The sequence below is a fragment of the Anopheles stephensi genome, chromosome 3 (assembly GCF_013141755.1).
Source record: "Anopheles stephensi strain Indian chromosome 3, UCI_ANSTEP_V1.0, whole genome shotgun sequence".
In the NCBI taxonomy this organism is placed as follows: Eukaryota; Metazoa; Arthropoda; class Insecta; order Diptera; family Culicidae; genus Anopheles; species Anopheles stephensi.
Window position 1 is genome coordinate 23,215,445 of NC_050203.1, and position 16,556 is coordinate 23,232,000.

A 16,556-nucleotide genomic window follows, 5' to 3' on the forward strand; every position below is an offset into this window, starting at 1 on the left:
TCGTCTCACCGAGCGTGAAGGTGTTTTATTAAATTTCAATATAATTTATACCTACTTTAAATTAAACGTTGCTCACCTCACGAAACACACACACTTGAAACCAAGGGCACTCCTGTGCCAGCGTCAACTGGAAGCTTATAGACTGCACCGCCACCATGAGTGACAGCAACGAAGGACGATGAATAAATTTCCCACCACGGTCCCATCCAGTCCAGTAGACAATGCCCGCCCGGATAATGGTTGACGGTGATGGCGACGGCGAGACGATGTCAAACTCGCAACTCGGACACGTTTCCTTCGCCTCGGAAATGTCACTCCGCATCGATGAAGCCGGAAGGAAATCCGTGCAATCGCTTTTGACAGTGACGAGCGACAGATGGGACTGGGGATGCCGGATTGCAACATTGCAACATCGGTACTGCGCATCGGTATTGGTGGCGATTGAGGTGGAGTTGAGGTTCGAGGGTTCATTGGATTGCAACATCTTCGTGACAGGGATTTTGTTGGACAGGCAAGCAAGCAAGTGGTCGCAGGACGTAATCGATACCGGTTATCCTCGACGGAGAATGTCGCTGGATTATTTTTCTGTTGTACTGCTAACGAGGTCGTCTTACCTTGAGAGGTTAAAGATGTCGGTTTCGTGAAGTCCATTTGGAGTTCGTCTGTTAAGGGGTAAGGAATTGATTCCTCATGTTGAATTTGGGTTTTATTTTTAAGGGCAAATTCAGGATATTCATATGATTAAAGTAATTTAATGGAGGGATAATTAAAGATAGCATTCTTTTGGGAAATAAGATTTTTCCATTTCCACGCATTCTTAATGCACACTCTCACCTAAATCAAATCAAAGGACAGCCATTACACCCCTAACACGCTCTTTAAAAAGCATTCCCCCGTGAGAACTTCATACGAGCCCGTGCTCTTAAACCATTTTAACCCGTTCTAAACGCCACGGTTCCTGAACCTTGCTTTGAAAAGATGAAACCGAGAGCACAAGTTCAAGTGCAAGGCTCAAGAAAACGTCCTGCTTTCGGGACCTCAAACAAGAAAACATGTAAGCCCCCAGATCCTAACTTCACTTTTTCCATCAAAAAAGTACCTTGAAAGATAAAACGAAGAAAAATGTTTTTACCTCACCGAGAGCACGAGCTGCATTCGCTTGAACTACGGAAGGAAGAATAATTTTCAGCGAGCTACACTCGCCTGTCAAAAGTGGCAGAAAATTAAAATGCAATGCTGTGTCGGGCAATGTTTTTCGGGGTGGGCGACCAGCCAGCCAGTGACATGGTTTGCTGCTGAAGCGGATGCGTTTCAATTAGATTACGATTCGAGCGCATGTGAGCAAGTCAAGTGGCCACTGGATGGTGACATCAACCGAACCGATGGAGGCGCTTGGCGGCTACTTGAGCTACTGGCATGACATCAGTTCTTACTTTCATTTATATTCGTATATTCAATTAAAACTCTTCAGCGTATGAAATGTTGGTTGCGGAGTTGTATTTTTTTGTGAAATACTTGAGCTAAAAAATAAAGCTCAATTTGTTTGAAAAATTATAAGTAAGCAACTCTGATATTTATAGATAATGGCGATCTGATTGCCTTATTTTCATGGAGGTTTTATATGCTTTTTTAAAAATTCATTGTGAAAATTCATGAGTTTGAGTTCATTCAAATTTTATTAGAAATTTTCTTCAAAAGGGATTCGGTTGTGTGATTAGAGATCTTAAAAACCTTTGATAATTGTAGACTGATTTTCCATTAAAAACAGCAACATCGCACTCAATATTCTCCATATTCATCGAGTGTTCTGATCAAGTGTGAACAGCAAGTCAAACTATTGACATTTACTCTTCCAATAAAATGGTAAAGCCTCCATACATTGCGGTACGAGCGAACCCGTTCTACGTGGTTTCAAGACACTGTAACCTTCTACTTTCCACCGTCGAGCCAAGTACATTCGGTCGGCAAACTTACGACGGTAAGCTTCGATAAATGCAAATTTATCCTCACCGGTAGCCACTCCACACCGGCCACCAGTCAGTCAGACAGTGCGTGCATAAAACTCGACAAAAGGCCTGTTCCAAGAATGCATCCACCGAGTGCCTGCCAGCCAACCTTAACACACATACGCGCACGGACGCCCACCGAACACCGGTTGGCGATGCATCCCAAACCAATCAATTAATGGAGAGTGGAAAATGTAATTGAAATAAACAATCACACCACACGGTCACACCGCAAGCGACCATCGGCACACATACATACACTCACGTGCGGTGTGTTTTGATTCACCGCTCGGCGAAGTGCCCGACTTTCGAAGCGAGTCGAGCGCAAAACCACAATCACCACGTGTTGGGCGACTCTACTCGGGTACGGTGGGCACAAAAACTACCACCCTCATCACCCTTCCAAACCCTAGGGCTGTTGGTCTTTTCGTAGTCATTGCGAAATCTCGTTTCGATTTTGAAAAGGATCTCTGGGCGCGTTGTGTCGATGGAAGGGAACGAAACGAATGCACCTACCTGGATTGTGGGCTCTACCGGTGAACCGTCATATCTTGGCATGGTAGATCGGTTTGCAGTTTTCCGGAGCATTCGGCAGCATAGCAGTCAATATTTGATGCGAGGATCTGTTTACGGAACTGATACAATTAGGCACTCTTAGGCTGGAGTTGGGAGAGCGGGCCACGGATCCTGTTTCAATTTTCTCGATGGGTGTAAATATCGAACGGTACTAATTATCTTAATTCATCTCTTTACCAGCATCGAACAGGTGTGAGTGCAGTAAAAAGTACTTTTTTACTCTTAATGTTCAATGCTGTTACTAGTATTAGAAGAAAGTAAATGTACGAATAAAAAAAAGTCGAAAAAGAAATTGAATTAACGAGTTTAGTCAAGCAACAGATATTGTTTAGAATGAATATAAGATATCATAAAACTGCTTGAAAGTAAAAGGATTTGAAAATGAAACTTGAATTGAATTTAAATTAAAACTGAAATACATTATAAAACTTTTTTTTCCTATAAGTTTAAAAACATGTTCTCGCGTTAATGTGGTGGCTTGGGCTTAAGAATGTCCGTTGCAATACAAACGAAAAACACAGAGATGACTTCAAAACTACCAACCAATACTGAAATCGGAAGAGCAACCGTACTGAATTCAAACCACTCCACGGCCCGACACACACACACCCAGTAAAGTCAGCAAAATCACACCAGGCTTAACCATTCCATCCTTTTCTGCAGCGAGCGGATTAACACCTCCCGATCACTGCCGATGCTATCGCACCCAAATCCTACGCCCAGACGTATTGCCTGAATTACTTAATTAAACATGAACAGCTTGTTCTTTAACTCATTTCCAAATCTCAAGCTTAAGCATCTGTCCCTCGACCCTTTCCCGAAACTCCTTCAACTTAACGCCTTCCCCCCCTCGAACCGACGCTGGCTGCACAACATTCAACAAATCAATTTAATCCTTCCACTTCAGTGCTCGTGTTTCGAAGCCGCAGTTACGAAGCCGCACTAGTAGGTTGTCGGATCGTCGTTGAGCCATTTCTAAGCCAGTCTGCACCGGTCGCCAGACAAATACGCTTTTTCCGGTGGGGATGCTGTGCTGTGCCGTGTCTTGTCAAGGCCACGTGGAAAGTGTGGATTCTCAAGAATTAGTATCCCCGTCTGAGGACGATGCGCTCGTTTTGCTGGGATGTGGATTAGTGTCTTCGCAAGCTGGAATGTACTCTCGTGTTCTCCAAAAGTTCTCTGATCACTTCTGCACGGTGAGCTTTGAAAACAATTTTCCCTACGTGCTGTGTCTCTAATTTTAGGACACCCGCTCTGTCTCGCGTACGTAGACGGACGAATTATGTGAAGAATTTTCCGTCTAAAATTAATAAAATTCCATCCGGATAATGCTTCCTTGTGGAAAGCGAGACGAAGGGAACGCTGAATGCTTTCACTTCCCCATTCACCAAAACAATGATGTTCTTGAACCCTTCCTGTTTTTCTAGCCCGGTCCTTTTTGCCAGGGCGAGCGCGAATGCCTAACGAAGGCAGGGCGGGAGAAAGTGTGCCTTCGAGCAAACGCCACCCATTAACACCATTGCGAAGGGTTGATTTAATGAAAGAGGAAAACAGGACGGGCGGCAAACAAAAAGAGGGTTTCCGGTTAACCAACGGAATGGTGTTCCATTCTCCGACGGTGGGCGGTGATGATCGGGGCCAAGAAGCAGGAATGTTTGGTCAAGTGGTTACTGGCATGGGGCGTAACTGCCGAGCCGCGTATTAATTTCAGTAATTTCACGCGTAATATCTTCAAGTGGTTTTAAATTTGATTTGTGCGGTACGCCGAGCTGATGAGGGTACACCGCTCATCAGGAACTGAGGGTTGATGATTGGCTCGAGATTCAAAATAGACCTTCACGGGCACGGAAAATGACATGGGAAACGCGGTGGATGATGAAGGTTGTGCGAACGAAGCGAAGGAAGGTAGAGCGTAGCACCATTCACGCGAAAAAGGGGTTAATGGTTGATTTAATTTTTGAATTTTCTTATCTTTGGCCTGATGAGGTGGCAAATGATGGGTTACAATAGATGAGTTTTCCTCTTGCATAAGAAAATCGGAACAGAATGGACCAAGATGAGCAAAAGAAAAAAACCCCAGCTAATGAAGGGACTGTAATTTAAATTGGTGGAAGTTTTTTTTCCGACCTCTCACTTGATGTTATTTTCACGCATAAGCACTTGGAATGAGGTGTTTTTTTCGGTTGTTTCTAACCAATGTTTGCTTTGAGTAAGGACATTTTATATTGTGTAATGACCGGTGGAAAACTTTTTGATGAACCCATCAATTGAATTCCTGCTTCGAAATAGGTTTTTAAACTTTTTTTAAGCAAGTGTTGGGCAAGCTATCTACTGGTACAAAATGCAATTATTCGTTTGCAATCAAACTTTACTAAGGGGTGAGTGATAACAACACCCATGTTTTGTTAGAAACTTAAGGGAAAACAATAACGGAAGAAATGCGAAGTGAATTCTGCTGATTGCTTAAAACTTTTATAGCGATGTAATTTTAATACTTTTTGTAACGTAATTTTTGTTCAGAGTTAAACGTCTCAAATCTAGAATAATTCATTTTCACGGGTGTATTAGATACCCTGGTTTATTTTTTCACCTTCCATTACAGTAACGATACTTAAACTAAATCTAAACATTTATTTTTTTTTAAATTATACATAGAGTCTTAGTTGTTTCTGAAGTTCATAAAGTCAAAGTTGCAGTTTAACAAAATCAAAGGGAGGAGAAAAATAAGTCAAAATGAGTGGTCAACCATGAATTAATGTTTTTAAACTTACAGCAGCTTGCGTTCAGACCGCTCTTTTCTACAATAAATAATTGTGTACTTCACACATTATTTCATTTATCCCAACAGCAATTTTACTACCTGTTAATCTGCCAGAAAGCACACTGTTCCATATGACACAAATTCCATCGAGACACACCTTTCGCACGCTCAATTTGATCGTCCCCGTTGAACGTTAGCAAGTGTCACGTGACGTTTAATGGAGGTTTCCATCCTCCATCTTGCGCCTGGTAGGAAAAGAGGTCTGACACGGACAGAAACATTGCCCACACGAGCAGGGAAACACACACACAGTACCAAACCGATACAAACTGTCAACCACACAACCCACGTACTGGACGAATCGCACCTTCATCGCTCGAACGATGATGATGATGAAAATACGCCACCGAGTCGCATTCCTATGCTCCACTTTTCACACACACACCCAATGCAATCACAAGGGTGAGCTAGCGTTATTTCAACCTTCATCAACCCCGTCCGTTCGGGTGTTTGGGGTTAGTGGGCTGAAGTCCCGGTGAAAACCCTCGGCAAAGAACTGTCCGTCTGACAGTCCGTTGACTGATGATGCGGGATGTTGCTGGTATGGGTGGACACGAAGACCCAAGAAAAGTCACTCAAAAAAACCTCGAGACACATAAAATAATAAACCACCTCTCGTGGTGTGAGGGATAAACAATAATTTATAAATTCGTATAAAAATTCCACACCTCTCAGCGGTTTTCTTGTTTGGGAAGATGAAAAAGCGTGAAACGAGCGAGCGAGCGAACGGTTGGGTTCGCTGTGTCATCGGGTGGGTTTGGAAAAGCGCGTGTTTACTGCCTAACCTTTCCGTGGGAAGGTTGAGATGGAGCAGATCTTGTCAGACGCTGGCTGGTAGGCGTTTTTGGCAAGTGGTTTGTCGGGCCCGGCTCAACGCGAGGCATGGCGTTCAATCTTGGGAAGCTAATTTTAGGTACTTCCAAGGTAGTTTACATGCAAACGAGGATGGGTTGCGGTTGGAAAAGCGATATAAAAAAAGACAATACCTATCCTCTACTTCCATTTGGAATGGATTTTCGCCAACTCGGAGAAGATGGGACCTGTCCTTAACTATCTAACATTGCGATGGAAGATCTAGGATGGCTGTGCTGCGTAAGAATGCGAGTCAAATTTGTTGTTTTGCTTTTCGGTGAATCGTGCGAAACGGAAAATGCATTTCCTAGTGCCTAGAGCGAAGGAAGCGTCTCTGGCGGTGCGTAGTAGCGTGGCTATAATTCATGGTCGGTTTGTAAACATTGGCTTGAATGGGACCCCAAACCGTGGCAAAGAGCATAGAAAGGAGGCGCCAAACGCGTAGAAGATAGTTCTGAGGGTGGACGGTGCAAATTTATATAAATTCTCGTTTCCACCCTTGATGGATGGATATTTTACTCTCGACCATTTTTTGAAACATTTTCATTGCATTTAGCGCCGCTTTAAGCGCTCAATGTTATAGTGGATGAAAAAATGGGGAGGAAAAAGGTTGCCATTTCCATGCTCTTTTTTCCCATCTCTAAACGCACGCTGCGAGTGTTTAGAAATGTTGAAACAGAAGAACAACTTAGCTACGCCGTGAAGTGAGAGCGAAAGTAGATGTTTACTAGGAAAACATGTCCGGCAGAAGAAAAAAAAAACTTGCCTCCACTTGTGTTGGAAAGTGTTAACTTTTGGTGCTTAATTTTTTCCGCCCCTTTTTTTCGCTTTTCTGCAGCGGGAAAATATGAAAGGAGAGAAAATCCCGGAGCTGATGAAGCATTTATAGTTTTCTTTCTTTTTTTTCATTCTTGCTCACAAGTGATTTATCGATGTTTGCAAACAGTGAGGTGAAGTGAAATGTTTTCGTGTGGATGAAGGCAACTAATTTACGTGAGTGAGTCTTTGGGAGGAGGAAAACTTCAAGCCACAGATCAAAGGTGGTTTGGTGAAAATGACAAATCAGTAGGAACAGTGGGGAGAGTCTGTTTTGTGTCTTACAACCTTGTGGTGTGAAGTGACATTTAGCAGTAAAGTGTAAGCTACAGTGAATGCCGTATATTTGGCATAAATCGTGAAAGATTTGTTTAGTTAATCTAGGAAGAGAATAAGAAGCTTCGTGTTTTTTTTTTCACTTCGATAATCAAATTTTATTACTTTTTAGTCAAAATATAAATCACTCATTCTGCTACTCTTAGATTTATGCTTTTCAAGAGTTTTATTTAATAAAGATTTCCTTGCTGTTTTGGTTACATTTTCTTTACTTTTCTTTTATTTTTTACTTTTTTGTTTTGTTGTTTATTTACTTTTTTTAACTTTTAAATTATTTTCAAATTTCGTTTTATTAACTTGCACTTTGAAAGCCATAATGAGTGACGAATTCGCAGTTGGATGCATATTTTTCTTCTGTTTTATTCATATTTATGAACTCCTTTATATTTGGTTATTATTATTCACTTTTTAATTTCTTTACAAATATCAGCTGAAGTTTTAGGAATATTGATTTTGTGTTTGTTGATTTTTGTTTTCTTATTCGATATTTTTATTAATTATGATTTTTTTTTCATATTCGATCATCTATTCTCTTGTTTCCTTTTGCATCACTGAGCTGAGGTATCTTTTTTTATGTCTTGTTTGCAAATTTTTTTATCGTTTTTTTAACTAATTCAGTTTGATTTGTGATGGGTTTTTATTTATTTGATACTCTCTTGTGTTATAAAATATTATTTATAGAATGATCGTATTTTTGTATTTTAAATAATATAATTTCTCTTGTTTTCAGATACTTTTCCCACTAGTCAAGTATTCTTCTTATCTTCTTAAGTCATTAGCATATGCTGAATGCTTATCTGTTGCATTCAGTTTCTCTTAAGCAATAGCTAACCACACCATGTTATTTCCTTTTTGAAAAATCGTACATCATGTCATCAGCATTTTACTGTATCGTTTTTCAATCATTCTGCTTTCAACAGTGGCAGCAGAAGTAAACCTTTATAATACCCAAATAAAAGCTTACTGCCACCGTCTTTCACCGTTTCCGCTTTTGTGGTGTGGTTGTGTGAATTTTTGTGCAAATCTTTGTTGTTTGTCTTCCCGTTGGCCGCCCCAAAATGCCCGCCCACAGTAAACCCCTGTTCAACCCGGTACAGTATGCGGCAGTAGTGGCGTTTATTTGATCGTAAATCGAGTAGAACAAGGTGGCTTGTAACGGGGTAGCACACAAAACCTGCAACGATTCCCACGTGGTTATAAACCTTTCGTAATGTCGTTCTGTGTACCACGCGCTAGACGGGAAACGGCCGGAAGGTCTGAAACTTTTTTGCCTCCAACAGCTAGATGTAGTCGCTTCTATTTTTTATCTCTCGCGTCGTTGCATCAAACGGAGCACACACACACACAAATTGTGCCGGAAAACTTCACACTATAAAATGGAATAGTCGAAGTGAGAACAAAAACATTCGTTCCGCAAACCCTATCCTCCACCCCGTGCCCGAGAAGGTGAGCCCGAAAACAACAAAACGAGACGAGGTTGCCTTCCGTCAGACGTCGTGCCGGTTTGTACCAAAAAAGGCTTGAAGACCTTTCCCTTCAATTCGTACTTTAACGCCTTGGTACCGTGGAAATGGTTCCTGTTTCCTGGATGTTTTCCGTAGCTGTGACGGTTTAAGCCGTTCGTCTGGGGTTTTTCCTTATTCGCGTCCAAGCATCCTTCCTTCAAACTATTGCCGTTTGTGTGTTGCGCTCGCTTGAACGTGGTGCATGAAGTAAAGAGAACCTTTCTTCCATCAAGTTTCCCGCAAAAGGGGGTTGGAAACGGGGCTGGGCGAATGTACAATATTGGAAAAACAAAGTTTGATCATGCATGAAAATTTTAAGAAACACGAGCAAGGATATCGTTTTCGCGGGCGCTCCCGTCCATTGTCGGGGCAAACCGAGACGAAACCCGCGCACCGGTGTGACGTAGCGGATCTTTCTGTGAAGGCATTGAAATTTATATGCATGGTGCCGTTTTGTTGCATGTAGTTTACATATCTGCCGCAAATGTGGCCACCATCATAGAGAACGGTCGGTGCATTGCTCGCTGTACCGGAGGGAAAGGATGAGTTTCCTTTTGCTTCGTGATGTTTGGATAAGGAAGGGTTGCGAAACAAATAGGCTAGCTTGTTGGAGCGATGCAGAAGAAACGATGGAATTGGTTGTTGAATTTATTGAAGAATATTCAAAAAACCCAACCCAACCTGTTTTCACCGGGGGAGCCGTATCGGGATGCTGATAGATATTTTATTCAGAAAAAAGGTAATTTATTTGACGGTAAAGTATCGTACCGGGACTATATTCGGGTACGATGGACTGGGCAACGATAAACGTAACAACGGTACTTTACTAAAGAATGATCGATATTAATATGCTCAGCAATAAGAAGTGGCCAAATTATTCGTTATAATTGAAGGAAATAAATGTTTCCATTTTTTTATAAACATTTAAATGTTTAACTGTTTAAAAATTCTAGTATTGTAGGTATCGCAGACAAAGAGCAGAGGTATAGTTTTGATCACAATAGTTATCACAAATAAATTTACCTTCTGTCAAATTTATCAATCAAAAAATTGTTGGTGATTCTCAAAACAATATATTAATATTATGACTGCAATTTCCACGCATTCCTCGAAATATATAGCTAATCTTCGTACAAATCGTTTATTTAATCGCGTGTACTATCTTAGAACTTGACTATTCCTAAATATTATTAAGAATCTGAAGTATGTTATACTAACAAGATACTAACGCAATAACGATACAGTTTCCTGGCAAGGGTCTTGTCATGTGAAGTCATTTTGAAGACTGTTTTCTCCCGTTTTGACTGTGTGGACTTTTTTATGAGGTTCAGAATAGTTTTTTGACATATATGTTAGAAAAACTGTGCAATTACTGGAGAAATAATAATTTATGGCTCTTCAATGTTTAAAAAAAACATAATGCCTTTTTTCTGTTACTGTCATAAGTAGTTTTCGGAGGAGCCCAGGAAATTTGATCATCTCCATGATGCACTGAAGCTCCCCTATTGCTATCGTGCTACTAAGTTTTAATTAGTCTAGTAAGGTATGTGGTAGCCTGTATGATCTAGCAGGTCGTTAGGCCAAGGAAAAGAAGAAGTGCTGTTCTTCAAGTTGGTAGCAAATTACCAGACAATTTCATTCGGGAGACCAGCGAATTGGAGTTGTTGGACGTGTTAGATTTGTTGTTTGATTCGACCTGCTCTGGTTTATTCTCATCCAGGCTTGAATTCTATCAAGCTTTAAGGATGATGAGGTGATGATAGCGACTCTTTGTACAGAGCGATTATTGTACAATATTTTTATAGTGAAGATTATAATTACTTGAAAAGTCCAAAAAATAACCTTTACAAAAAATGTTCGAAGTTAAACCATTCGCTAGCCTGACGTAAGAATAAAAACCTCGTTTCGTATCACGCAACAGCATTCTAAGCCTTACTCATCCGTGTATTCGTCGTCGTCACACAGCTCTGACAGATCGCCCGCGTGCTTGCAGTTAATTAATCTGCCGAGGATTCGGCTAATGAACAGAGTTTAATGTGGGATCAAGCTGTAAGCGGACAGAACGCCAACACGAGACGCAAAAAAACACACACACACAGCAAACTGATCCGAAATCTCTTTGAAGCTCCACGAGGCCACGAATGACGACTCGCGTGCAGCGTAACGCATCATATGCAACGGCTGCACTAGGCACTCGACGGGTAGTGTAAAATTAGAACCTCACACGACTCTAGAAGATAAAGTACAGTGGCGAAAGGGTTCGTTAGTTACACGCGTTCTTGCTATTTTTTTTATTCGGACACTATGTTCATCAACAAATGATGACTTTTTGTTCACACGGTAAAGCCATTGAAGGATCCGACCCTGTCAGAATCTGTTGAATCTCCCCATCTGCTCGACCTAACGAGAATGGTTTGAACAGGGTCAATGGATGTCGTTATGAGTTTGCAGAGCGTCACAGGCAGCACCGAACATGAAGAATGCAACAAGCTGGCATGCTAATCCGAACGAATAGGAGAAAGCTCGTAAGCGTCATATGAATGAGGAAGGTGAACCTGACGTACTCGAGTCGAATCGGTCCGAATTGGTTCACTTTGTCCAGCTTTAAAGCTTTTTCCTCGGTTGCCATCATCCCGGTTGAGAAGGGTTTCCCTGCCCATACAACGCTGCCAACGAAATTGAAATATTAAAACTATTAAAACCATCCACCAGCGCACTGGGTAGAAGCGATGAAGCAACAAATATAAATTACTTCTCTCTTTAATTCCTTACATTCCTCGGCAAAGTTCTTCTCTGCCAGGAACCAACGTTGTCGTCTGCTGGATTCCTGTTGCAACCGACCACGACCGAGAGAAAACAGCGTGGTCCGGTTTGGCTGACGAAGAAGTTATCGTTTGCATTTTTACGTTCTTCTGGCTACCACACAGAAGGCTAGGTGGTTTCTTCTTGAGGCTGGTGAGGAGACTGGTACGGAGCAGGTCTACCACATTCCAGTCCAGGCACCACAAAACTGTCCCAACCAGACACCAGGGTTTTTGGTTGAATTGGAGCAAGATGATGATGTTTTTTTTCCTTCACTCGTTCACTCTCGCCCAAGAATTGCGACTGCTTTTGCTTAATCGTTTCTTAAACGATGTCCTTCTTTCCAGTTACCATTGGATCACTTACACGATTTACGAGCACTCGAGAATGGCGGCGTAAGGCAGCATATTTTGGGGAAGAATTTAATAAATGTAAAGCCGTCAGGTTTTGTTTCATCGCTCACTACCGGATGGCATGAAATAAACTGCTTTTATCGATCGTGTCTGATCATGACTCACTTACCAAGAATTGTTTCCACACTTGTTTCGTTTCTTCACCACCAGGAACCGTTGGGCTGTACCGGAGAGCAGCAGAAAGGAAAGAAAGCAAAAGCAAAAAGCCAAGATGAAGATGTCAAAACTCTCCAATCAGACCAACTCGCAGGACCCGCAGGCGGTGAACTCGCGAGTTTTCGTCGGCAACCTGAACACATTTCAGTGCTCCAAGACGGATGTGGAGCGCATGTTCCAGCGCTACGGACGGTTGGCGGGTAAGTTTTTATTATTTTATCGTTAATATTTTATGGCCAACTTCATGTGGGGAAAATTCGCTCCAACCAGCCGCGATGCTCTTAAAGATCTGTACTGTGTTTTGGGAGTGTAGAAATATGAGGACTTCACTCTATAAGCCAATCAAGGCCATTAGCCTAACAGCCATCCAACTGAGCAAAGGGTGAAAAATCGATAAACATTTGCTTGCCAAACCATGGTCAACCCGGCGATTCGAACTCCCCGTCCATGGATAGGATGCTGACAAAAATGGAGAAGCTAAAATCAGAGCTCGGCAGCCGTCAACCGGCACACTTTTCCCGGTCGAACTCACTCACCATTTGGAAGCCATTTATCGCATCAATAATTCGTGCGTTTGATCTTCGGGCCGAAACATTCGAACATTGCTTATTCGATTTCCCATCCAGCCCAGTTGCACTGCCTACAAAGTGTGCTCCGACAGTTGCAGAACAAATCGATCAAGATTCGTATCGTTCAAACTGCAACGAAAGGGAACGGAAAGTACAGCAAGGAAAGAAGAAAAAAAACTACAAATGGGGTAATTGAATTTACAATAGTCTATTACGGGGAGAAAGTTTCAGTTTCGGATGGAGACGGTGTCGTCTGCCAAACGGGACCAGGGATACGTCCCAGCGTTGCTTCTTGTTGAACGAGGGAAAGAAGAAAAAAACCGTCGAGCTCGCTTCGAAATGAGAACAAATCGATGCCACTCTAGACGTCCAGACGGAAAACGACCGACTCGGGACGATCGGTGCACTGGACGCTGGTCGGGCGCCGGATGCGGAGCCTTCTCGTGTGGATAAGAAAGTGGAAAATCGTCTTAAGAAACTTAATTGTAAGCTTCTTTCGTGTCAAAGTTCGTCCGTATCAAATGAATGTATGAGCTGCACAGCGTTTGCGTTCCACTGCAGCAAATTGAGCAAGCGTCTAGTGTCCAGCGAAAACTTTCTTTGCCTTTTTTTTGTGCAAGTGCTGAATGCACTTTCATCCACTGCAAGTTAGTGTGCTGTAGGGTGGGAAATCAGGGAACGGAGCGTCAAAGAATCAAACTACTATTAAAGTTCATTTAAAGCATGGGAAATCTATTTTCCAATTCGTTCGATCATTGAGAAGTTCGGGCAAAAAGGAAGTAGAAAAAAAGACGAATGTTCTGTCAATAACATTACAAAGCGCAGTATTGGAAAACGTGTCGACGAGAACGTTTCGGGATGGTGGAAGTTTTATGTTGACCGTTTACCGCAATTTGTAAGTCAGAAGCTCAAGTGATCAAAACAATTGAACGTGATTCTTTGGTGAGTGGTTTGTGTTGGTGTGATGATTGGGAATATGAACCATCGCGGGTTTAAAGTTAATTCTGACGCCTTATTGATTGTTTTGCTTAAGAAAGTTGTTTAATGGTACAAATATTTTCTTTTTCCATATTTGATTTTTTGTTTGCTTGGATACTTTGAATATTTCTGGTTTTGTTTAAGAATTGACGTTTTATTGTTTTCCTTTTCGTCTTTGGCACTACAACCTCGAGAGGTCTTGCCTTAAAATTTTGTTCAGCATCCTTAACTTAGCGCTCCTCAAACTGGATAGTTAGTCCTGCGTACTAGAAGACGCTTCTGACGGAATTCGAACCCTATCTCTTTGTATTAGCATCACGTGTTGCTATCAAATCGGTCGCAGATGCTTTTTTGTTGGTCAAAGTGATTTTTTATCGTTCTTCCCTATTTTGATTTTGAAATATTTGAATGTCCAATCTCAATGTGTTTGGAGTATTTTAACTGAACATTTACTCGATTGGCTGTACTGTACTGTTGTTTACTGTACTGTTGTGTCAAAAGGATCATTAATTATTATGTGATGGCGGCCCGTGTGATAGATGCGACCGCGGCGCTGGACTTCACACGGCCGGACACGGGTTCAAATCTCATCTGGGCCGGTCCCCTATAGTGAGGACTCACTAACAAACTATGTGGTATCATAAAGGCTAGTGAGCCAGAAATGGCAGTCATGAACTTAAGAGGTCGTTAGGCCAAGAAAGAAGAAAATAGAAAGAATGCTATGTGACATTATACCATAGCCTTTATTCCAACTATTTTTGGAGTTTTGGATGATGGTAATTCGGTATCTAGCACGTTAGCGGATCCCCTCATCATACGAGAACACCATGATCCCATACACAGATCGTGCTTTACAACTGCGTCTGGAAATCATGGAAGTCTGTGAGCTCTAAACAGGCAGTGGCAAACGAAGCACAAGAGAGAGTGTTGTGGTAGGAGATCATGATTAATCTACTATCATCTCTGCTACAAATTGCATGCAATGGGACTTCATATATTTTTGAATAGGAGAGAAGCTCTGCTCATAGAAAGCATACATTCATACATACAACACAGGCAGACATATCACTTTTTCTCAGTTTGTCAGACATTCTGTTATAGTATTTTTTAAGAAAATATAAGCGTAATAAATATAAACGTAGCGTCTAAGCGAACAAGTACTTTCGAATGTACACAATTGAGATATTTGTTTTCAAATCACTTTAAAGAAATCAGCAAAATTCGTTTCAAGAAAAAATTATTTTTTCAAATAGAATTTCGGCAAGGCTGATCTTTTTTAATTGCTTGGCTAGAACTGAAGATCAACCGCAGGACTGATTATCCAGCTAAGGGCACAACCATGTGACGTATAGCCAGAAATGGCAGGCCAAGACCCTGCGAGGTTGTAGAGCCAAGTAAGAATGAAAAGGAAACAAACCAAGCGCTTCACTTCAAAACTCTCTGCCTAGTACCAACAATACTCACAATATTCATATGATTTTAACTAACTCAACATAGCAATCCTTACTACATCGTTGCAGTACCATTAATTTGTGATAGCACTGCTGCACGCGACCCGGCCCATACACTCCTAGACAATATGCAATGCGTTTGGAGGCTCACTAAATAGCTACTAATTCCGCTGCAGCACCATTAACGGCCACCACCTCACTCGGCTTCGCAGGTGAATTCACACCTTGTCAAACTGTCATGCACAATGCTGCGGAAATGGCAATGCAATTTCCACTTCATTGCAGTTGCTGCTCCATTTCCTTAATTTTGTACGCTCCCACTCAACATCGACAGTAGATTCGACGCCGAGTGACTTCCATCTTCCATCTCCGAACCCGGACGATTGTAAATAAAAGTTTATTGCATGCTTTTAATTAGAAACTTTCCTTGCAGTTTCTTTTGGGTTGAGAGCGAGAGAGTGGGGGCAAACTTCTCATTTTTCGCGTTTTCCTTTCCATTTCCTCCAAATCGGAAAAACGATTGCTTGATGGTGTACCGCTTGTACAGTGTAGTTTTCCTTCAACCTCAAAAAACAACCACCTCGATTCGATTCAGCTGGAAAATGAAGGAAGTTAATGTTGCCGTCCATCGAACGCACGAATGTGGCTCGATTAGTACATTTCAACTGTTTTTTCTCCTCCCGCTTTTAGGACGGGAGTTTTCGCTGCTTCTTTCGTTTCCCATTTTTCTGTGCCAAAAGACCAACGACGGGTGTGGGCATACAAACTTTACGTCCGGAAATCACGATCATTGCGGCGCACTGGTCCCGGTGTTCGGAATGGGCGACGTGTGTTTCCGTTTGCAGGTGCAGTTTGTTGTAGAAAAGAAAAACAGTGCGAAACTTCTTTTGCTAATTTCACCCTTCCATGGCACTAGACTGCTGTGTGATTTTCCATTTTGAAAAAAGAATCAAGGATGATTGCACCACCCAACACAGAACAATTTTACAAGTTTAATCAATTTTTAATATCACTCAACCCGAGGGAATGTTCCGCAACTGGGTTCGGTGATGTTGACGTTTGTTTACCGGGTGTAGTTTTCCGGAAAATTCCGGCACTATTATGATTGCTGTTTTGCGCCTGCAATGCGACGCCAACTGCAGACAAAGAAACCACCAAATTGTTGCTCGTTAGTTTTACCGATTCATCATGGGCCGGACTCTGTCGGATGATGACACACACTTTCAAACACCTTTCCGGCATGAAGCCTTGCTACACCGTTCTCCACTGATTGCG

At 41.9% G+C, this 16,556-nt stretch overlaps 1 protein-coding gene across 2 annotated transcripts in view; it reads left to right on the top strand.

Annotated features, from left to right (window-relative positions):
* The window catches only part of LOC118511300, an 84,689-nt gene that overhangs the window by 29,582 nt on the left and 38,551 nt on the right, over positions 1-16,556 (top strand). For both annotated transcript variants that reach the window (XM_036054209.1, XM_036054210.1), the window contains exon 2: positions 12,278-12,483. In XM_036054209.1, coding sequence (XP_035910102.1) covers positions 12,339-12,483 — 145 coding nt within the window. In that variant the 5' untranslated portion in view covers positions 12,278-12,338. The remainder of the gene's footprint in view (positions 1-12,277; positions 12,484-16,556) is intronic.